Source organism: Myripristis murdjan, chromosome 17 (assembly GCF_902150065.1).
Source record: "Myripristis murdjan chromosome 17, fMyrMur1.1, whole genome shotgun sequence".
NCBI classification, from domain to species: Eukaryota; Metazoa; Chordata; class Actinopteri; order Holocentriformes; family Holocentridae; genus Myripristis; species Myripristis murdjan.
Window position 1 is genome coordinate 28,834,248 of NC_043996.1, and position 24,276 is coordinate 28,858,523.

Genomic DNA, 24,276 nt, shown 5'->3' on the forward strand with positions numbered 1-24,276 from the left:
AATTCTGCTCTTATTTCCACGGAGCCAAAGTCATCACCCGTAAAGCCACAGAGCCCATTTGGTGAAATTAAGCCGGCGTGGGACGGGAGGGCTGGGACCATCCGTTGCATGCCGCTGCTTTCCGTCACCATGACAACAGCCGCCCGCCGGTATTCATCTGGCGGGCGGCCAGCTCCCAAGGTACTCGCCGACTCGCCGTACGAGATGTGCTAAGTGTTTCATTTAGCCGCCGTGCTCCCTCCGCCGACTGAAAGGAGCGACTGATCAGCGAGGTCTGCCGTGAGCGATTTGTCAGCCTCTCTGCGCACTTTGAACAACGGAGACGCTCCCCCGCGGATCAAAATCCTAAGTTAAAGCATCAAGACGGCAACCTGCTGTAGATTTTATTATCAAGGTTTGATTTCTGCCGGAGGGGGGGGGGGCTGCAATGCGGGCTGTCTGGCTGCACGGCCAGAATGACAATGAGTGAGAGGCGGCTGGAGAATATCAGATTGCGAGCAGCTGTCGATCAGGCTGATTGATCGGCATCCTGCGCGGCCTTGAGCGCAGACCGGGGATCTGAGCCGCGTGAACCGGCCTCGCGTTTGCGCCAACATTTACATTCTAGATCAAAAGAGCCGGACAACGAGGCCTGCAGAGGGTGAGAGTATCTGCAGGATTACACAACTTCTTAATGGCGTTTAGGGGGAGATTTCACACCAATTTCCCTGCTCAATTAAAATTCAGACCTTCATGAATACGGGTCAACATCCCAGTTCACGTCTCATAAAAAATATACTGACAAAACAAAACTTTCTTTAAAAACCAGTCCAACGGTAGGCTTACATTTTGAGATACTTCTTGATTTCAGAGTTCTTGATTGAGTGGACCGAAACAAAAAAAAAAAAACCTACTAAGGCGAGGGCTCATGTATCCCACCATGTCGACAGGAGTTCAAGCCATTATTGCGAGTGTGTGAAGCTGTTTTTCTCTCATCATGCTATCAATAAGCTGCTTCCAATCATGTGGAAACACTTCTGATATTCCCACATAATGTATTTTCAAGTGATTATTCTTTACAGATCGCTAATGAAGGTCCAGTAATGTGCTACAAAGGTTCTTAAAAAGAGACCAGGCCCACTAAAACATGAGCTATTAACTGAGGCGTTGCATTCATGTGTGTAATGTCACGCTGATTTTAAAGGTGCTAAAGCAACAGTTCTCTTCTTCTGGGGGTTTTAGACTTTACATAATCAGACTGATTTGCTAGCTGCATCAACAACAGAAACTCGGGAGCTGTTTTTCTTTTTTTTTTTTTTTGGTCAAGGACACCTCAGCAAGGCAGATCTGAGCCAAAATGGGGCGCTTAAAACCTGATTTTCTGGCTGGTTGAAGGTTTTTTTTTTTCCCAAAAGGATTAAACATTTTCAAACAGATTACAGTTTTTCCGTTTTTTTTTTGTTTGTTTGTTTCTCATCCACTTCCTCATGGATGCCAACTTCTCTGAAAGCACTGAGACGCCAAATAAAATCTTGAAGCCAGGGGGACTTCCTAATTTCACTTCTCATTCTCAAAATACACAAACCGTCAGCTGAGCGGGCCGAGACGTATGCCATGCACTCACAAAGCTGTAGGTATAAATCTCAAACATCAAAGCCTGGCGATTAAATACACTATCCTCGAACCAAAGAGGTTGTACCTTCAGTCCAAGCAAAAGGCAAATGACAAAGTGTCCAAGAGAAAAAAAAAAAAAAAAACACCGGATTCCCACCTGCCTGCTCAGTTTAGTCCACCAAAGCCCTGACATGTGAATGTGGCAGCACTGCTACAAAAAAATAAATAAACTCCACCGTGTCTGTCTGGTCTGCGGTGACTTACTTGGAGATCCTGTCCATGTTTGCGATTTGTTTCTGGTTGCGGATGACCTCGATGGCCGCCCACACATACTGGACCACCTTGGGGTCCGCCTGCCTCTTCTTCACCACACGTGACATGACTTCCTTATTCATTTTACCTGCTGGAGACAGAAGAAAACACCCATCAGCCGACAGTGTCGCTCACAACAGCCTCCCATTCTGTACATGAACACAAGTGAAAAGGGGAATTTGAAAGGGGTCCAGACATGAGCATAGAGACTTGTGCAATTTACAAAAACTTTAGCTTGAAATCACACAGAATACTAACAAACAGCCTCATAAGTGGCCAAACCATTAGTAGTATCAGTGGCAGTAGTACAGCAACAGGGTCCAAGCACGACATTTTTTCCCCAGGTAAAGTGAGACAATTTACCGGCCAAGGACATTTTTTGCATTAATGCGTTCCGCAGCAGGAGGCCTCATCTTTACGGATATTTATTGATTGCTCTCCGCAGTGAAACGAGTCACATCAAAGATCTTTAAGTCCCAGTCAATCAATATCACATATCACACCTCGCCTCTCCTTGGCTAAAGCTCGTTTTTCCACACATTTGGCACTTGGGAGGTGTTAATTTTGGACGCAGACTGGAAACAGTAGAACTAATAGTGAGCAAGATAGTAATGGTAGCAGTAACTGTATTTGTGATGGTAATATTAGGATGGTAATATTAGTAGAAGTACTTCAGACGGTGGGGATAATAGCAGTAGTAGTTTGTTTTTATATCCTGGGAAAATACTTTAACAGATGCACTCACACCACACCACATAACAAAAACACGGCTATAAAAAAAAAAAAAAAAAAAACATGGCTTTCTCAAATTAGTTTCAAACTGAGTTAAAGAGTGAGGTGATAAAACACTTTTAGATGCAAATACTGGAGTGAGTGTCTGCACCAACAGCAAAATGAGACAATATTGTGTGTGTGAAATTTACTTCTTGGCTCACCTTGCTAAGAGCTGGTCAACTCAAAAAGGCAGATGCCAAGAATATGTTGCTTTACCTGCCAAAATAATTACTGCACATTTTTCATAGGAATAAAGTCACCCCATCCCCCTTTCAGCGCCTCATCGCGGGCACAATCAGGCACTGGGTTGTGTATTAACATAAATAAAAACGTGCTCATTAAATCACAGGCTAAGTTGGATCACGTTTTCAATTCATCATTAACTGCAACAGAATGCTGATTGCAAAAGAGCAAAAGTACATTTTTTAAAAGCACCTTCTCTCCAAAACAGAAACACGGAGTTGAATTTACAACGTTTCACATTCTGGTAATAACGCTCTCAGACTAACATTAGTCAAAACAAGAGTTTAGACGTCACCGCCTTGTGTAAAAACAGCACAACGGGCAGCCAATCAGGGTGTTGTTGGATATAGAGCCATAATTTCACTGTGATTCTATTGGTTCATGATCTGACCGTGTACGGCGGCTGGCAGCGACCAAACCTAAGAACATGCAAACTGATACAACCAAAAGATTCAAAAGTCACTGCCTCACAAAGTTGCCTACATACCGTTAAGCATGAATGAATCTATTTTATTCTATTTATCTATTACATTGTGATTTTATATTCAATGTGCACCACTGTTTCCTCTGTGCCTTTTCAGCCTCCACTGTATTTTTTTTTTGGTCTCTGAAAAGGTTGGTTTTATGTAAAGCACATTATATTGCCTCGGGTGTGTTATGTGCTCCATAAATACAGCCACCTCGTCACTATCCATTTGCCACTTAGAGAGTATAAATGTGAAGGGATGCACCATGCTGGATTTTTCGCCGATATTTGATATGCAGATTATTTTCCAACTCTTTTGCCTATGTCCATACCGATACGCACACATATTTTTTCCACCTAATCACAGAGAACAAGTGTCTCCTGTGGTGGAATTAACATTTTATTAGGCCTGCTCTTATTGTGAAGGCCCACTGACAGATGCTGATATAAAATATAATGCTGTTCTAAATGTACACACTCACTGAGCAAAACATTTCATCTTAGGTTACATAAAAACATGCCATAGTTATTTTTATGATTTTTTTTTTCCCCCAAACAAACCTGTAATATTCACCCAACTTAAACAGACCATGATGATGTTTCTCACTGAGCTAATCACAGCCACAACCTGGGTGAGTTTGACCTTTTTCCACCCATCAGCCAGTCAAATTGGTGTAAATCGTCATTTTGGGCCAATGCAAATTTTTCATTTTAAAGCCAATATCGGCTGATAACGATGGCATGCCGATATTATCATGCATTCCTATAAATTTGAGATCCTGCAGGCGCTATATCACCGTTCAAGTTTTCAAAATGTAGGCCAGTTGAGGCCATCCGCAGTAACCAAAGAAGCCAGAGGGCTATTCCATGAAACAGGATTATCAGGTTAGCCAGAGTCACCGAATATCTTCTGGAATTCTGTCTGTTATTACCAACCATGACCCGGGATGACGGGGTCACTGTCCTAAACCCGACATCTGACCTTTGTTTTACATTTTCAAATCGCTATCGGATGTAGCAGGATAATCGTTTCCACAGATATCTGGCTAACTTGCTAATCCTGGTTTGTTTTAAAACCCTGCAGGAGTCTTGCTGGAGCTCTGATGTGTACACGCTGTTCGATCTAAACATGTCGAGCGAGTTCTTTTACTGTATATATAGCGCTTCACCACAAGGACACAATCAACAAACACTGACCTGAATAATGAAATACAAAACGTGTAGAAAAAAATAACAGAACACAACAGCAAGTTCTAGTGGAATAAAAAAAAAAAAGAGTTCATAACCGACAAGGCTTGCCCCGACTCTGACATCTTTTAAAGCCAAGTTAAAAAAAAAAAAAAAAAATGCTGTTCACCGCTGCTTTTAAACTGAAATCCAACATTTTAATACTTTCTATTCCATTAGGCGTGCTGACAGCTGCACTCTGACCATTGATATCGCTGCACTTTAATCTGGCACTTAAACCCTTTTAATTCTATTTCTTTGTGGTTTCTGTGTTAGTTGCTCTGACTGGTTTTGGTGAGTACTGCAGAACCAGTTTGGGCTATTCTTCTTCTTATATCATTTGCTCTCTTTTCTTTCTACTGTGTTAAGCACTTTACACGTGCTTTATCAACTTGCCTCGCTTTTCCTTTCCTAGATAACCTGGCCTGCAGTGCAAATAATTAAAACCTCAATAGGAAACCAAACATGGTAGAGTTTCTTCATGACATCCATGTCCTGACTCGTCTTGCCCTGCAGCGATACTCTGGCTGAGCCGTCCTAATACAGCGCCACTGGTTCCCAGATAAAACAAAAGCTAAGCTGATGGATCAGACTGAGCCGCACAAAGCAAATCCCTCAAAATCTAATATACTTGCTTGTAAACCCGCATGGCAAAACAGGGGGAACATGGCACCAGCTCTGCCGGGGTCAGGGCTTCATTTTCTCTCCACCAAACCTACATGAGCTTCAGATGAAGCCCTCGCCAGATGAAATGTGAGGTAGCTTTGAAGCAGCGAGAACCACAACCAAAACAAGCAGTCCAACATGTAACCTTGACGGCGTTTCTTCACAGGGGTGGCCTATGTGTTTTAAAAATGTCCAAGTAAATAAATAAACTCAAGCTACAACCACCCAGGAGGACCGCAGCAAGCTCACAGGACGAATTCAGCGTACCATCATGCCCTGCTCGCTTCCTTTGACAATGAGGATGAGAGCTCGTGTCATACCTAAGCACCTTAAATTTAAAATTCAGATGTAATTACTCCTGAAATGCATTTACAACCTTTCAATGCGGGAATATTCATAATATTCAGTACTGTCATTACAAGGCCTACTGCCATTTTTTCCTCCTTGCCTTGTGGACATCAAAAACAAATAATGCAGTGATGACGGAGGCTTTGAAAGAGCCAGAGGGAGTTTGACGAGAAAAACTCTTAAGGACCTTCAAAGGACTGGAATTATACTGGTTTGACTGCACCGCATAGGCCTGGCCTACCCTGAATATCTTGAAAAATTCAAATCCAATTTTCTGCAGTGCTCTCCTTAAGCATCCGTGAAACTTAAGATGTCACTTTCATAAATCACAGCCAAGAGCTAGCCGTAATAATGATCACAGCATTTCTTATTCTAGGGCTGACGCTTGGCTTTAGTGCTTTTTGTGGCAGAAGAGGCAACGGCGGATGTAGCGAGAGGATGTTGGTTTTAACACGTTTCTCACGCAAGTGTGAACTGTGATTGTAAGATTTTAAAAACGAGAGAGAGAGAGAGCGAAAAAGAGGGAGAATATAATCACCTAAGAATGAATGCATCGAAAGCTAAGAGGAACACAAAACGTGGCCGGGCACAGCGGCATGGAGCCCTGGAACACAATGGTTTGCGTTTTGCATGGTCGGTCACGGGCGGAGGTGGAGGTTTCTGGACTTGAGATGATTGCACAATGGGCAACGCTGAGAAAATCCTTTCCTTAAGCCTGTTGCACCATTTCCTGCTCCATTATGGACCTGCATAGGCGAGATGTGAGCCCGGGGTAACATCTCGTAGACAATGTGAAACTGAAGCAGCTGATACTGACTTTACGAGCCGGGTTCTCCTAAAACACACTACCCACTATCCAAATTCCTCTAAAAATGATAATGACAATGTATTAACATTAATAGCATTAACTACTACTGTTATTATTAAAAAGTCACAAAGGTGTTTCCATAATCTCATCAATTTTGGGGTGAAACAGGTGGGATGCGACAGTCCACCGTCGCTTTACTCATAATTTTTTAGCTTTCACAAATTCTAGATGCATCCAAAAAATATTCAAGCCTGCAGGACACAACCACAGCGTCTTGGCAAAAAATCCATTAAAAAAAAAAAAAAAAAAAAAGGTGTAACAGGTTACTTTAAAAAAAAAAAAAAAAAAAAAAAAAAAAAAAAAACAACGGCTGCAACGAAGGAATATTTTCACTGTCGATGAATCTGCTGTTTTGAAGATTAATCATTTAATCTATAAAATGTTAAAACAGATGACTAATCACGCAGGATGTGAAGCAGCTGATGTCAGGGAAGAGAAAATCTTTTACGTGGTTAAACGACATGTTATGTGTCAGTTTATGGCTGCTTGGCTGCTGGTTTTACATATCATTGTGTCAATCTTATTTCATCTTTATGTCAGAATAAAATTGGGAGGTTTTGCAAGTTACAGTCGTGCAGGACTACATTCCTTCTAATATTTGGTCTATGTTTTTCCTTCACACCTGCCTAACGAGGACTCAGGTGTGCAGAAGTTGCTTGTTATGTCTGTAATGATATGAAACTCAGAAAAGCAAGTAATTCCAAGTGTTTGTGCAGCTATGACCAGCAAACCAATCAATTTTCAAAATTATAAATCGATTAATTTTGTGTATAATAGATCAGCTCGACTCATTGTTTCAGATCATGATGCCTATTGGCATTTCATGAAGTGACAATCAAATAGACAGCTGTCCAGAAGTCAAACCAATGGGAGATGTGAAACAGCATGTAAACATAAAAACTAGAAATATTTTTTGGTAAGTATGGTTGATCATTAGGGCTGCATGATGTGGACAAAATTTCCTACCAATATTTATGTCAAATATCTCAAAAGCGATACAATATGACCATGGGCCCACACTTACATGAAATTTTACACAGTGAAGATTAAGCATTCTTTAAAAAAACAACAGCTTAATAAAACCAACTGGATGTAAAAAATGCAGTTACGTATGTTATTGATCTGAACAGACCAATCACTGTCTTAGGCCGCATTAAAAACTATTCAAATCAAACATTTTCCTGCAACCTGTTTCGACACAATGCTTCAACAATATTTTAAGTGTAACAGGGAAAGCTGAGCATTCTTCAACTAACACCTGCTGGATGCAGAAAATGCATTAACTTCGCAAAATATTTTTTTGATCAGAACAGGGCAATCACTGTCTTTGGCTAACCCTAACCATAAATTTGATACTGTCCGAATAATTGCCTTTTGAGATATTAATATTGTGCATGTTTGTATCTAGAAAACGATATCATGACAGATTGTTCAGCCCTAGTGAACAGGTGCACATTATGAATTTGGGTAATAAGGTAAAAAGCATCTTCCACCCCATCATAACTTGAAACATCACAGGTTTCTTGGCTCGGTGAGTGACAGTAGGTGAAGAAAAAAAAAAAACAGGTATAGCCTGCAGCCTTCAAGGCGGCAGAGGGAGAAAGACGAGAGGGGGGCAGCGAGGTGACAGAGAGCAATGTGATCTCCCTGTGCTAGGCCAAGCGCAGTAGGTGTGAATAAGGGCCACCTGTGCCATGATGCCAGAGCTGCAGGGGACACTTCAGCGTCTCCCTGCTGCTTCATATGTGTCCGCCGGGCTGGCACGACTGCAACACAGCCATCGCTCGCTCGCTCGCTCGCTCGCTGGCTGCATGGCACACACACACACACACACACACAGAGAGAGAGACAGAGCCTGGGCTGCACCTCTGTCTCCAGGGACCTCTCACTACATGATGCCACGACAACAGATTCTGAACCTCACCATGCTCCCCAATCAATTAGATAAGGTGTGCTTCCACCGGGGGCCAATTAGAGGCAGGCAGCCCGGTGATGATGAGAGGATGGAGACCGGGGGTTTGTGGCTCCCAGGGTAAACAAAAGAACTGTTCCCTCCTCAAAACATCTCATGTCTCCTTCCCTTCCAAAAGAGCCTGCGTCCTCGCCACTTGTAATATCCTTGAAAACTGACACTAGTTGTGAGGCATGTTGATGTCTTCTGCGGATGCCAATGCTGTCCCAAAAAAAAAAAAAAAAAAAAAAAAAAATCCAGCATGAATTTCTGCCATCCAGCGTTAGCCTGCTAGCAGACACTGACACTGACACTGATGGGATGAGACCAGACTAGAGGTTTCTCTGAGACATGAGGACCTGAATCCGTGTATCACAAGTTTAGTTCTTCAAAACAAATCAGTTTTAGACGAGACATGGAGCACAAGTCATAAATTTGGCAACAAAGGGACAGCGATGCAAGGCCAACGGCTAACACTGATATTAGCCCAACGGTTAGCCTACTAACCGACTATATAACGTCCTGCCACGACAAAGAAAAAGAAAATGCTTCTCTTAAATTGCGTAAATGAAGCCCATTTCACTGTATATGGGATGTGTCGTGACATATGCCCGCAACCAGTCGATTTAAACCACGCGTGGCTAACACACAAGCTAGCTAATGTTAGTTAGCTTAGCCACGTAGCTAACGTCTGGTTATCTGGTTATGGTTTGACAGCGAGCCCGGACTTACCGGCTTCACCGAGACAAACACGGAGTTTTCAAGAGGAAAATGTGCGGCGTGTTACGAAGAAGGCACCGAGACACATGAGCGAAACGCAGTCGAGACGCTAGCAGGCTAGTCGTTTGTTTTGGAGGGCGCCATGTTCACCATCCTCCATCATGAGAGAGGGGCGGCCAGCTTAGCTTAGCCTAGCCGCGCTAGCGCCGCCGCTCGCGGGCTGGCTGTCCGTCCGGCCGGCCGCGCGCGCTGCTGTCACGGAGGCGAGGCACGCCAAAGCAACATTAGTGAAGATAAACATCCAAGCTCACCTGTGCTACGGTGTCACTATCACACAACGCTGTGGGGAATCCGCGAAGGATTGAGTACGAGGCAGCTTACATTTGTATTTCCGGGCTGGCTGTGTGTGTGTGTATGTGTGTATGTGTGTGTGTGTGTGTGTGAGGCTGGTGGTGTGTGTCCAGCTGGCTGGGAGGTAAACACAGCGCCTGCAGATCACACTGAGCTCTAGCGGTGAAAGCCCTCAGCTCACACACACACACACACTCAGAGTGTGTCACAGATCAGTGAGTGAAACACCTCACATCAGCAGCACTGACGGACTGGGACATAAATAATAATATAAAGATAATGATGATGATAATAATAATAATAATAATAATAATAATAAATCTACTTATTCAACAGTGAAGTGGGGTAAAAACAAAACTGCGGACTATCTGATATACACTACTCACAAAAAGTTAGGGATATTCGGCTTTCGGGTGAAATTTCAGGATGAACCTAAAATGCATTCTAACCTTTACAGGTGAACTTAATGTGACCTTCTGTAAACTTTTGAATGCACATGTCCAACTGTTCAGTGTTTCAGTACTTTTTACAAAAGTTGCTGTTCTCTAACAAGGAGCTTAACGGCAAAATTCACATCAGGTGTTTGATCCATGAATCGACCAATAAATTTCCTGGTTCAATTAGAATTGGCATTTAAACAGTCCTCCTCATCATGCTGTTCACATCTTGACATCATGAGACCAAGATGACACGTCACTGCCCTACACTTTGTGAATGGTACAGTGACAAGCCCATACCACCTGAATAACATCATTAATCCAGTCATTGTGCCCCTGCATGAACAACACAGGCCTAATTTCATCTTCATGGACGACAATGCTCCAGCTCATGGAGGTCGTATCATTAGGGAACGGCTGCTGGAGACTGGGGTACCTCAGATGGAGTGGCCTGCACTTTCTCCAGACCTGAATCCCATAGAAAACCTATGGGATCAGCTGAGTCGCCGTGTAGAGGCTCGGAGCTCTGTACCCCAGAACCTCAATGTCCTGAGGGCCGCCCTTCAAGAAGAGTGGGATGCCATGCCTCAGCAGACAATAAGTCGACTTGTGAACAGCATGAGACGTCGTTGTCAAGCTGTAATTGATGCTCAAGGGCACATGACAAGTTATTGACACTGACATTTTTTGTTGTGGTATATCCACCACTGTTGTTGGCTTTTGCTTCAAGAAATTGTTTGAGATGAGGAAATCACCAGTGCATGCTTCTACTTAAATGCCCTACTTTCATGATATAATATCACTGTAGCGTGAACTTTTTATATTTTCTATAAATTTCACCCAAAAGCCAAATATCCCTAACTTTTTGTGAGTAGTGTAATTTGCCACCAAAACCTCCAAAGTTACTCAATAGACTGAATTTTTGGGCTGCGATATCCTTATTATTTGATACTGTCACGATACCCATTTGCCGGTTCGATAAGTATTGCGATTTATTTTTGTTTTTTGAATTATCCTCTGTTCTGGAAATGGCTCAGAACCACACGCCGTCTGAGTGACCCAGGTCTCTAGTTTGTGGTTGTGAAGTTTCATATGGCTGTGATTATCCTAAAGGTCACTATAGGTCATTTTATACAGTGATGTGAAGTTTCCAAAAAAAAAAAAAAAAAAGGTCTCCTATGGGGGCCAACATCATCACACATGAACCAAATGTGGCTCATTGAATCCACAAGAGTCTCAGCTTTCCAGTCAAAGCTTACTGATGCAACTCCAAGACTGTTTAGGCCCCAGCTGGAAATAAGTTTTTCCCTCACCAAAATTTAGCCAAACTTTGGAGAAACATTTAGGTTCCAGAATTTTTATTTGGTTATAAAGGAAATACAATGATTTCCATGTTTTGCAGAATTTTAGAGTTGAAAAATTGTGATTTATGGTCGCTATCAAGAAGAAGAAGATTGGGGCTATTTGGAACATGAGTCACAAAACCTGAAACTCCAACTCCCATGATACATCTTGTCTTATTGATCATCCAATCATGAGAGACAACATCTTCAGGGATTCAATACCAATCAATCCGTCAGCTGCATTTCTTTACACAGCACATTTCATTCATAACAGTGCAATGCAAGATGAGTCACTGAGTAAAACATGTGCAGTGTGATTTAAAAAAAAAAAAAAAAACAAGAAGAAGAAAAAGTAAAATGCACAATAAAGGCACTGACATGGAAGATAAAAAATAACAGGCAGGTTTTGAGCCTCTGTCTGATGGTTTGAACAGATGTAGGCGTCTTCAGATCGCAGTGTGGGACTCTGCAGCTGCAGCTCAGGGCGTCTCTGTCCTCGTGCGACCCGGGCTGACCTGAGCGCCCAGGTGGGAGCGTCCAGGGCGTTCATGCAGTCACGGCCCAGCGCACAGACACGTTTAAAAATGAATGGGAGAGGCTTAAAATCTCCTTTGAAACTGAGTGGCAGCATTTCTGTGCTCTTCGTTTAACTGTGAAAAGTGCAAGTTTGTTTTGTTTTGGGGTTTTTTTTGAGGATTTTTTTTTTATGAATGTGAAAAACTAACAGTGATTCTTGAGGCTCTATCTCTGAAACCACCGCTTTTTCTGCAGCTTGCAATAAAGTTTTGTCATGCATGGAGTGAACACACACACACACACACAGAGAGAGAGGAATCCAAATACGTGTAAAGTAGCCTATGGATGTGCATTCCAGACATAACAGACTATCAATATAAATAAGGGGAAGGTATTTTTTTTCTTTCTCAAAGGAGAATGAGGAGGTGTAGAAGATGAAATTTTATGGCTAGACCCACAAAGAACGCAAGAGTTTTTCTAAAGTTTTTCTGTTCTTTTTTTTTTTTCTTTAACCATGCATTTGTTGTTGTTGTTTTTTAGGAGAGTTACAGTAAAATATTTTGAGAAAAAAAAATATTTTTCCCCTTATTTGTACTAAAAAGTGTTTCATTTTTGGAATATCTATACTTGACACTTTTAGTTACCTGTGTGTGTGTGTGTGTGTGTGTGTGTGTGTGTGTGCATATTGACGCACATACACACATTTTTTAAATGAGTTTGGAGAGTTTTGCAGAAATTGTTGGCTTTTGAAAGGGATATATAATGGCTTGCTGGTTTGATGTGAGGTTTTGTTGTTTGAGAGTAGTTTTGCAAAAAAAAAAACAAAAAAACAGCCACTACTTTCAAAGACGGTGCCTCAGCAATCAGAAAAAAACATGTACATTTATTTGCTTTCTTTGTATTTGTGGAGGAATATCACTACTCATTCCTGTATCTTTGAGAATAAGAACTGTGGACACTGAGATGAATCCATGGACTAAGACTTTTATGCCGTGTTGTGTCTCTGAATGTGTGACTGCACTGTTTGATCGCACTTGATAAAAGGAAATAAAAAAGAAACTGCGTGTTTGTCGGTGCAGGGCCCAGGTGTGACAGGAGCTCAGCTTCAGTAAATATCTTGTAGTTGCATTTTGTTCAGAGAGCGGGGGAGCCAAGGTGCTTCAACTTAGCTGGGAAAGTTTTGGATCGATGCAGAGGTGTCATGACTGAGAGTCTGACTTTTACAGTGCAAAAAATCTCCATCCAGTCTCATTTCCAGTTGTAAAAATCAAACAGTCAGTGCTAGAAGTGGAAAAAATGAAGTGCCTGTGCTCCTCTTGATCACAGGTTAGCAGGTAGTCAGTCAGGACTCCCCTCTCTTGTGCTCCAAGTCAAGATTTTGTCCTTTTTGTTCTCCAACCTTCTGGGTGTTTTAATGTTTTATCGTCCATTAGGAGAGTTCACGTCTGGAAGTTCGTCCTTTTTTTATTTAGTGTAACTTGTGATCCTGTAAAACCCTCTGAGACTGTAAACAACAGAGATTTAGGGCTCCACATCTTAAACTGAATTTGAAGTGTTTCACTGGTATCAGCAAACAATTTAAAGTAATTTATTTAAATTTGTACCGTGAATAAATTCTACTATATGAGATATTGCTTTTGTTCACTTGTTTTTCATTTTGCTGTTTCTCCACAATACTCCAAGAAAAATACTGGTTCTCAAATGGTTCTTCAAAACACTCTGTGGTTCTACAAAGAACCATCAGCAGCTGAAGAACCTCTTTATTTAACTGATGGTTCTTCACTTTCTGTGGTTCTTTAAAGTCCGACAACAACAAGAACCGGCCAACAACATGTTCATGTTGGCTTTCAACCTGCACACAACCATCTGATTTAAAATGCTCAGAGAGCCTTTTATTCTGAAAAATTACTAAAGAAACATTTAAAAAAAAAAAAAAAAAGTTCTTTACTGAATCAGTTGGGTTCACAGAGAACTTTCTTAAATATGGTTCTTTAAATTAGTGGTTCTCAAATGGGGGTACGCGTACCTCTAGAGGTGCGTTGGAGTATTGCAGGGGTATGAGAGATTTAAAAAAAAAAATTTAATTTAAAAAGTATCAGTCATGCATAATTCCTTAAAATGATTAGCCTATTCTTTAATCAGTTCAATAAAAAATGTAAATGTCAGTTTGATAAAGGACGTTTTATCTTCACTTTTCCCTCTGGGTTTCCTGAAGGTGTCAGATGTGTGTGTTTGTGGTTTAAATCTGCCGCCGTGGTCGTCAAGCGAGGACGTTTGTTCACTGGACCAAAAAAAAAAAAAAATCCAGTAAATGGATTAGAGGTTGAAACAGAAACAAGAGAATCTCCTCAGTATCAGGTTGTTGTTTCAGACACTGATGGAGCTGGACTGGACCGCTTTATATAAGTTTTTTTTTTTTTTTTTTTCCACCAAAATAGTTTCAGGGGGAACTTGGCTGAAAAAAGATGTTTCTAAGGGGGAACATTATTGAAAAAGGTTTGAGAACTACTGCTTCAAAGAGCCTATTTTTGCTAAAGTCCTTTAAAGAACAATAAATGGTTCCTATAGGAACTATTTACCGTCTACAGTAATGGTTCCTCCAGTGTCTCCCTGCTGCAGGAGAGTCAGTGAGATGTTTCCTGAGGCAGAAGCTGCTGTGAACATCCAGCTGAGCTCTGCAGCTGGACAGCAACCATCAATCAGCTGCTCCATCTGCTGCTGCAGATCAGCTGAGCAATGAAAACACAAACAGCCTCAAAAATAATAACAAATGCTCACGGGAACTTTGTCAGAACTTGATAAGGTTGTTTTACGTTTCATATCTTTATGAAATTAATAGTCCTGCCAAATTCCAGGGAAATGTGTCTAAAACGATGCACGACATGTGGATCTTTTCTATTTGATGTGATTCTGCAGTCATAAAAAAACTTCACTCAACACAGTATGGATGTGATGTTGCTGCATGATATGGTGGAAATGTTTTTTTCTAACTCTGAAGCTACTTAAAGTGGAAATTTAAGGGGAAAATCACAGTTTAAGGGCTTAAGGTAAAGTCAAAAGATTCCTGATGCTGCCTTTATGTCATGTGGGAAATATCAGAACTCAACAACAACTGGTGAAAATGAATGGAAAAACGTGTATTTAATGAATGTACAACCACAGAAATGGATTGAAACAGTACCCATTCAATTTCTACATGTACTTCCTCTTTTTTTTTTTTTTTTTTTTAAAGAAATAATAATAAGAGAAAGATTTCGTGTCTGTGTTTCCATAATGTTTGCTGCCCCAGTGAACATAAGTAGATAAATTCAAGAATTTCCCGATTTGGGATCAAAAAAGTACATCCATCCACGTATATATCACATTAAGTGTAATTTAATATATTTTTGTAATCAACAAATGACTGCAGTAGCTGGTGGGTTTCAGATATTTAATAAATTTTGAAATCGCTGGCCTTGTTGAGATGGCACAGAGGATGATGATGAAGGTTTTCTCTGATATCTTGCGTAGCGTTTCTCCCCTCCAGACTGAGTGTGTGTGTGTGTGTGTGTGTGTATCGTGTTTTTTTTTATCATCTGGAGAAAAGAATCTTGACATGAAAACGTCCACAGATATTTCTGAAGCCCTCCTTTGTGTTTTCAAAGCCTCTGGGAAAAAAAAAATTAATCAGTTTCAATCAAAACTGTAACTTCAGGAGAAGAACAAACGATTTCACAAAGTGTCCTTGGGGCTACTGTTTGAAAAGCCTCCCAGCGGTATTCAGCAAATTAATTTACATGCACTTTCTGCCAGATTTGCTTATTATCCTCTGACAACACCAGTTTGAGCTTTACAGTTTACGCATTCACATAATATTAGTTACGTCTGGGGAAATAAAATGTACCGCAAAACCTGAATTTATTAAACTGTCACAACAAACACAATGATGCTACAAAAACAGCTGCACAAAAACAAAAGAAAATCAAATTTCTCTAGGAAGTGCCTTTGAACGAATAAGTTGGTCATGAATTGTGGCTTTGATCTACAGAGCAACAACACAGACATAAAAGCGCAGGAGATTTTAATGAAATTTAAAGTCATTAAAATTTAACCAGCTGGAGGGGAAAAAAGATTCATAGTTGTTTTGAATCAGTTGGGTTTTTTTTATTATTTGCACATTTCAAAATGATAAAAACAGCTTTAATGTCTAACAAGTTATGAACATTATTTCCTCCTTTATGAAATTAAGAAGCAGTCTTTAATTTATTGCTCACTCCTGGAGTCTGATGAGGCGACAGTAGAGGATGCAATACACTTGGCTACCACTAGGAGGCAGAAGAGCTCCACTGACGACACTATTAAAACGTTAATTGAGCATTGTGGGGACGTGTTTCTGAGGTGGCTCCGTTTTACAGTTTGATAAATTGAATGTAAATGTTCTTCTGAGCTACTCAAGCTGAAGTGTCTGCTGAGAAAAAAAAATCAGATTTTGTCTCTAGAGGAGTTAGAGAATACAATAAAATGAGAATAAAATGTCTTGGTCTGACCTCTGACCCTAAATGAAGTGTGAGCATTCATGAGTGTACATGAAGAAATGCATGCAGGAATTACTGCAAAAAGAAAAGAAAGGAAAAGAAAAGAAAGTAGAAGGTATTAATAACATATACATTTTTAAGACAAAAGACAACAAACCTGTTGATAAAAAAACAAAAACAATCATGTTTATAAAAGTGATTTAAATCTTCTACTGGGCAAAATGTAGTTATTTTTATATTTGCGCACCAACTGTTTGGCTTTGTTTGGTTCATTTGTCTCTCCGTCTGTGTCCTGTCTGCTCAGACGTATAAAGAACGAGCAGCAGAGGGTGACATTATATAACTGTCAGCCTCTGCCTGGAAACAATGCTGCGTTCAGGGGCCGTTGGAAATGTTTTTTATCGGGATTTTACAGGAACAGCTCAACGTTGTGGTAAATATGTGTGTGGAAACTGGAGGGGCATTTTTCCATTCACACTATTTGTTTAAAGCTACAATAAAAAAATGTTTTGTCTTGGGCCAAGAAAGTCCTGGGCCAATAAACTGAATGATGAACTCTGTGAGGTAATCCAGCGCCACTAGCCTTCTGTAAAATGAAATAAAATAAAATAAAATAAGAATAACACACTAGTAAAAATCCTATCTGTCTCAGCAGTTTACAAGCCAGCTGTGAATCACCTCTCGTCCTTTCACATGGAGCCGGTGAGGAAAACCAGCGCAACCAGTGAGAGTAGCTTTTAATCCCCTGCAGTACCACTGGTTTGACTCAGGAGAAAACAGCTGACAGAAAAGACTTCAGACTCTCAGGTTCATGATGGTTTCTGCACCTAATAATGATATAAAAAAAAATATTTTAATGCAAAATGACAAATTGGGGATTTAGGTCTGAACATAAAAGTGGCAGAGACACAAACAGACTGAGATTGCATGATAATTCTGATTAATTTATTCTGATTTTAGTGTAAAAATGAAATGGAAAAAAGTTGCATTTTGCAGCTTTATACAACATCTATATACACAACAAATAAAAACAATAGCATCAATTATCACCTGTCGAATGAACATTTTCGCCCCGCACATATAAAGGTGAAGCTTCCCAGGTGCATTTGAAGGCAGCATAAGAAAGTGGCCCATGTCCGCTCGCAGCCGCGGATGAAAGTTAACGAAGAGCAGCCGCATGGCAGCGATCACAGAGCTCCTGCGCTGCGTCCAGCCTCGACGTGTTTCCACGGCTGACGTCGACACCGAGGCCTGTTCAGGTGCCCCATTAGTCAGACCGAGGCCTGCTGGGAGCCTCGGGGGGTCAGCGGTCTGCTCAGTGTTTCGCGCTGCCCTCGCAGAGCCAAACAAGAGCACCAGGTTCCTATATTCATTAGGGAATGTCATAACAGGAAAGTGGGAGCGAGGCCGGCGGATGCGGACAGGAGATCCTGTATTGTGTTCAAAGGGGAGCTCATTAGACGCTGTCCCTGTCTGTCGTTCAGAAAATTGCGTGCGACTGCGGCAGCTCTCTGCTTTGCAAACGTCTAGGGGAGTGTTAAATCTGCTGGCTGAGTGTGAAGAGTTTAGATGTCTGCCATTAGAGGGTACTGAGATTTGATGGGAGCTCGGGGAAGAGAGCAGAACACCACGTCACAAACACAAATCTCTCCGTCCTTTATCTATCTCAGCGCCAACCTATTTTCCAATCCATTCTTCCTCCCTGTTCCGCTCTGTCTCTCTCAGCCAAACAAGATATTAAAATGTTTATTACAAATAAATGGAAATGGAAATTCGGCTTGTTTTTACCATCAAGGCTCTGTTTCTTTTTGCTCGCTGCAAAGTAGATTTTAAAGCAAGCCAGATGAGAGAGCCGGGAGTAATCAACTGCAAATGCAGAGCGTGGAGGAACAGACTCGAGAAAAATGCATAAGTTTAAGAGTATACAGTACGGTGAAAAACTTTTTATCTCTGACATAACGAGTTTATTTAGTGGCAATGTGAGAACCACTGATTGTTAATGTGACATTTCGGATGGAAAAAACGCAAAAACTTTGATTTATAAAAGTTGGTGAGTTGGGGAGGATATGTTTTATTTAAAGGGCTATTTAGGTCAACAGGACACATGAAGTAAATGTTAGTAAATTTGAAGGTAACAGGAGGGTTAACCTTGAAGCAGACCCAGCGTCCAGAGCACCAAACAAAACCAGTGAACAGAGTGGACTGCGAATGACAAATCTCCCCGTCTTCATATCTGCTCGGAGGTGACGGCCTCTGCCCTGACGTTCTCGGTCTCCTGCGGCCAGAAATGCTGTTTTAAAAAACCATTTGTCCCCACTGCCTTTGCACCTCTGGTACCCTTGGTATCCTCGGCTCCATCCTGTCCCAGATGTCCTATCGCTCGAGCCCTCCAGCAGGCGGCTAAGTGATCACCCCTGTCCGTCCTTAACTCAATACAGACTTGAAAGATTTGCACAAAACTTGGTAGGAAGCTTGGTCATTGGCCAGCGAAGAAACAATGACCTTCTCAGGACAATCGGCCTCAAGGGGGCGTGGCAACCGGCGAGTCTGAGCACAAACGGGACCATAGCCTCCAAAAATATCCAATTTTCATCATGAAACCCAGCAAGAAGGTCAGTCATGGGTCGAGGCACTTCCAGCACTGACCACCCCTCCACATTGACTGACCTGAGAAGGGGCGTGTCCTCTGACAACAAGATTGCCCAAAGGGGGCGGAGCTTAGGGGCTGTACTTTCCATATGCAGGCATTTAACAGAACGAAACCCGGTGAGGAGGTTGGTTATGGGTCAAGGCGGCACTGATGAAATTTCACCACCGAAACGCCGCATGAGTAACATTAGGTTAACTATATTCGCCATTAACCTGCAAACTCTGCCCTGTTTTAAAATCACAATTGCTTCAAGAATATTGAGATGTTTTTCTAGAAAATGAACACTGACACTAATACTGAGTTAGTCAGGGACTGGCGCTGGAAATCAGCTTTGGCTTCACACATACTGTTTGTGAAGTGCATTGAACACTGCTCCTATTGTACTTGTCCCTTTCAAAATAAAAGGTAGAATTAACAAGGTGTGCTATTTAATTCATTCCAGCAAATCTGTGATGTCTACAATGCCGTGGCTCATGTTGAATCAGCCAAAACATTTGTGGCATCTCTGTCGGCGTGCTGTTCCAGATATTTAGACCCAAACAAAAGTGGTGAAAATGTTTCGTTTCAGAGGATATGACTCCCTAAAGTAATCAAGCCTCCATTTTGTTGCCCCACTGGGAAACATCACCGTGACACTCGGTCTGTCAGCTGTGAGTTCCAGAGCGGCGTGTCTCAAAATCGATCTGGTGGAACGCCATCAAACACTGACAACGTTCATGTCAGCTGGAGGATGAACGTGGCAGTTTTGATGACATCATGACCTTTCCTTTAGTGCCACCGGTCAGCACAATCTCATTCCCAGGTCATAATATATACTGCAGTTTGGTCATGCCCCTTCAACATGTGTCAGTGTCCCGTGGTTAAAAAAAAAAAACACCTGGTTAGGTTAAGGAAACGTTAGACTTATACAACGTCACTATGCCCCTGTGGTATTTGACGCCCTGGGAATAACACTTAAATTGGCTATGCAATAAGGGCGGTAATCCCAATTACTACTTATTAGGCAATGGCACCTGGCACACTGATTGGTTTAACTGGCGTAACGCCCAAAACACGCCTATGCATAATATAGCGGGTAGCGCAGGTGTTTTGCGGATAGCGGGAGGTGCACAAGATAGCAACTTTTACGGGGGAACGCCTCTTCCTAAATCCTAAATCCGCAAATAGCGGGTTTAGGGAGTCTGGCGCAAGATAGGGCCCTTAGTGTTTTGGAATGACTCTTCATTTGATCATTCAGCTGACTGATGACCGTGACAATCACCAGAGTTGTTCACCAGGTTCTCTCATGACAGCGTATAAACAGGGAGGATGTGACCAGACGGAGACGTAGCGCCGCTCGAGTCGCCTGCCTCGGCCTCACACGGCGGCTCCGCCTCATTACAGCGGCACCAGCGCCGGCTCTTGATCACCTCCATCTCCTGTCCCCTCAGAGCTGCTCTCCAAAAGCCCCGATGATGGATTGATGGATTGAATCTTCTTTAATTGTAGCTGCAGGCGCTGACTTTGTTACATCAGACAGCCTCTCCCCCCACCAATTGTGGGAGTGAAAACAGCCTTTGTTTGCCGTAAATCCATGAGACCGGGTGCAATACATGAAGTAGTTTTCTGCAGACTGAGCCAGTGTAGTGCTAAAGACAGATCTGATCAGATGTATCGGGGGAGTTGGTTGATGGGAAAAGTGCGCCGAGAAAGTTTCTTCCCAACTTGCCATCTCCTCACTTTGAATCCGTCACTTTTCCTCCCTTTAGATCTGCATTAATTCAGGCTATAATTGCCCTGCTAAAAGCACAAGACGTATCTTCAGCTAACAGACGTCAAGGACCGAGGAGACGCAGGCAGACAGTCATTTTCTCTTGTCCCTTTGAAAACGCATCACCGCTTTTTAGACTTTATCAGAAAGGCTGGCATGTGAAGGAGCAGAACAATGTGGAGCGCGGACACTTTCCATCTGCGGCTTCATAAGCTCCGCTGCATCTATCGACTCCGATCTCATCTTCCAGACCGCTTTTTAAAATCAGGCCGCCCGTATGTCTGTCCTCTCTAAAGCCACGTTTACATTAAAATACATCTGCAGATTTACTTTACGTTAAAAAACCTGTAAAGAAGAGCCGTGTTTAGAAATGTCACTTAGTCCGCTGAAGCTAAAAGTCAGCGCACTCATTTTTGCTGTCAGGCACTTTGATCTGTTGTCCAGATTAGGGATTAAATTGGTCAAGAGCAAACTGATGTCATGCAAAACACTGCCCTGTTCCACCTCACGTTCAAACCTGAGGACGGATGGATTTGTGAAATGTGTGGACTTTAATTCTCCGGTGAGGATGAGTCATCACAAACCGCACGGACCCAAAGAGTTGCACAGAATAATTGGCTTTCACGTTCAAATCGATTATCGTGAATGGGCATTTAGCCGCTAAAGCAGATGTCACAGACGTTTTGGGGAAGTTGCCGAGGAGAAAAAACCCTCACAGAGACACACAGACAGAGAGCTGCTGTGTTATGAGACAAAGCGCTGCAGAAACAAAAAGATTTCCATCTTCAAGGGTTGTTTAGTCTCATCCTGAGAGTGAAAATCCAATTTTTCTTCGAACAAAGTAAAAAAAAAAATCTGCCAGCAGGATGAGATAATCCCACTCGTTTCCAGTGTTAATCAACTTTTTTCCAGACTTTTCTTGAATCAAGTGTCATTTTCTTGATCCTAGTGGGATAATCTGACTTATTCTGCCTTGTTTCAGCAGATTTATACTTATTCCCAGAAAAAGTCCTGTAAAAAAACTGCATCAGAAGCAAATGGGATTAGCTCATCCTACGGGTGTATTTTCCATCCTGTTCGAAGAGAAACAAAATATGTACACTAATTATGACAATAAGTGATTTGTTGATGGAAATTATGCTTTTTTTGCAGTGTATGACATGAGTTTTGTGCACATGTAAACCCACTGAAGTCTGCTTTAGTCGTTTCTACAGTGTTATTACAAACCTTCAGCGAGTTAATGGACCCAGGCAACATGTTTTTTTATTCTAGTGATGCATTTTTGGTTTGTTAATTGGACGAAGTGTATGTATTGGAGATAATTCTTCTCACTAGATGTACTGCCGGTTGGGCCTCATCTCGAAGGATGCAATACATTTTAATTACAGATAAATTATTACACCTTATTAGTTTCACACTTACAAATGACATCATCTATCACTGTTTTCACATTTTATGCATACCGAGGGAACAAATGAATAAATTATATCAGAATGAAAAGTAAAACAAAAAAATTACAATGAAAAACTGAATAGTGTTCAGTATTTTGTGTTTTGTTTAAGGATTTTTTAAAAAGTTTTAAACACGAATCTTTCAGAAAATGACACAAATCTCTCAGTGACTCATGAGACTCCATTTAATGTGCTACTGTCTCTTTAAGAGGTGAGATACATAGTAAATACCATTGCTGCGTTCCAGCGGGGAATTGTACCTGTGAATCACGACTTCAAAGTCACGAGTCACGACTTCAAACCGTTCCAGGCAGAACCGACAAACATTCCTGTTACAACCGGCAATGGCGGAACGTGCTGTGAGCGTGCTTATGTTATTTAATTTCATACACTTAACGGGTAATGATATATGTCGTATTTACAACATAAAGTTAAAAAAGTACTTTTTATCTCTACCCAATACAATATTTCTCACCGTTGGCTACTTGAAAAACAACCATCTCCAGGAATTTAAATTCCTATAATACAAATATCTTATATACTGTATAATTCAGTTCATTTCCGTTGTATCCAATCCATTGTTTATCAGTTCAGTGCAATTTATAAAAACCGTGCAGGTTAGTGCCCGGTTGTGTTGAACGGGTTACAGGTCCTGGGGTAGGCTCGCCATCGGGGTGTGTATGCTGATTGTGGTTACACAGAAGAAGGGGGCTCCTTGTCCGTCGTCAGGCTGTCTTCATAGGTCGGGTAAAAAACCTGGGCAAAACCGTCTTCAATCGTTGCATAAATCACCACTGGGATGTAGCAGGGTAGATTGTCCGTTTTGAAATGAATAATTTTCCTTATAGGTATTTATATTTCTGTTGGATCATGTGTTAACTTTTTCCGTGGGGTTTCTGTCTTTTTCTTCCGTTGGTGTCTGTCAGTTGAGCTCAGCCGACTCGCGCATAGTGTTTACTATGTATCTCACCTCTTAAAGAGACAGTAAGCTGAGTTCCGATCCACAGTGCACTGCGACAGAGCTCCCTACTTCCTACTCCCTGCACAGGGAACGTCGGCTTAGGGAACTTCACTTCACGAATTTACTCCAATCGGAACGTCACAGCTGTTTCTGGCCGAGTTTCCAAAACACACCCAGGTGAAATGTCTTGTGAAATGTTATTTCATTCATTCACATCACCGCTGTCATTTGCAAGATGTACGGTTGTCATTCCTCAATAACCGTCACGTCTCGTGCACCCTGTTGTTGTCAGCGTAATCAACTTAGCTTAACAAGCAAAAACTTATAAATAAATGTGATTTCATTGCAAGATGTACGGTGTCATTCCTGAAGAGATTCATATCACATCATTTACAAATTGTGTGTCATATTATATGTTGATCACTGACAGATTATTTTAAAATCCTTAATAATAACGGTTGTTGTTGCCATAAACAACGAGTTAACTGTTGGTTCGACTTGGTTCCCTGCACAGTTCACAGTGCCCTTCGAACTGCTCCCTGTAGTTTGGAATCACACTGAACATGGCGGCACACCCTGCGCAGGGAGCTACAGGGCGATCGGAACGCACCCAGTAGCGCATTAAATGGAGGGGGAAACATTTAACATGAAATGGGATATGATATAAACATATAATATATGTTTATATTTTTATGGTTATTAATGTTATATTTATTATATATTTATTGCTGTTTCCCAATCATGGGTTACATCAGCTCAGACTTTTAGCGCTTTAAGTCTCTACACTTCCATGGCCTTGTTTTGCACTGGTGGAGGCGTTGCTGCCGGTTGTCGCCATATTAATATTTCTAATATTTCGTACGTGTGCAGCCTCATCTGACCTCTGTGATGACTGAGTAAATTCCTCTTTATTTTCAACCATTTCTCACTGAAGCACCAGATTCGCGTTCACATAACTTAATTCGTTTTGACCGTTCACCTGACCGGGGCGATGCATTTTGATTGGCTATGAAGAAGAACGTTATTTTATACGAACAACCACAAGCCCATTCTTGAGGTTTTAATTGCACATCCCATGCAGCGGAATCTGTGGAAATGCTGGGAAATAAGAAAAACAAGAGACAGGGTCTGCTTT

General features: G+C 41.7%; 1 protein-coding gene across 6 annotated transcripts in view; it reads right to left on the reverse strand.

Annotated features, from left to right (window-relative positions):
* zmynd11 (zinc finger, MYND-type containing 11) overlaps positions 1–9,631 on the reverse strand; it is a 49,973-nt gene extending 40,342 nt beyond the window's left edge. For 2 of the 6 annotated variants that reach the window (XM_030074360.1, XM_030074358.1), the window contains exons 1-2: positions 9,480–9,631; positions 1,858–1,996 (exon numbers count right to left, since the gene is read on the reverse strand). In XM_030074360.1, the coding sequence (XP_029930220.1) occupies positions 1,858–1,988 (131 nt within the window). In that variant the 5' untranslated portion in view covers positions 1,989–1,996; positions 9,480–9,631. Of the gene's footprint in view, positions 1–1,857; positions 1,997–9,180; positions 9,269–9,479 lie in introns of those variants that run through there. The other 4 variants (XM_030074359.1, XM_030074355.1, XM_030074356.1 and 1 more) reach the window with 3 other exon arrangements.
* Between the last annotated feature and the right edge of the window lie 14,645 nt (positions 9,632–24,276).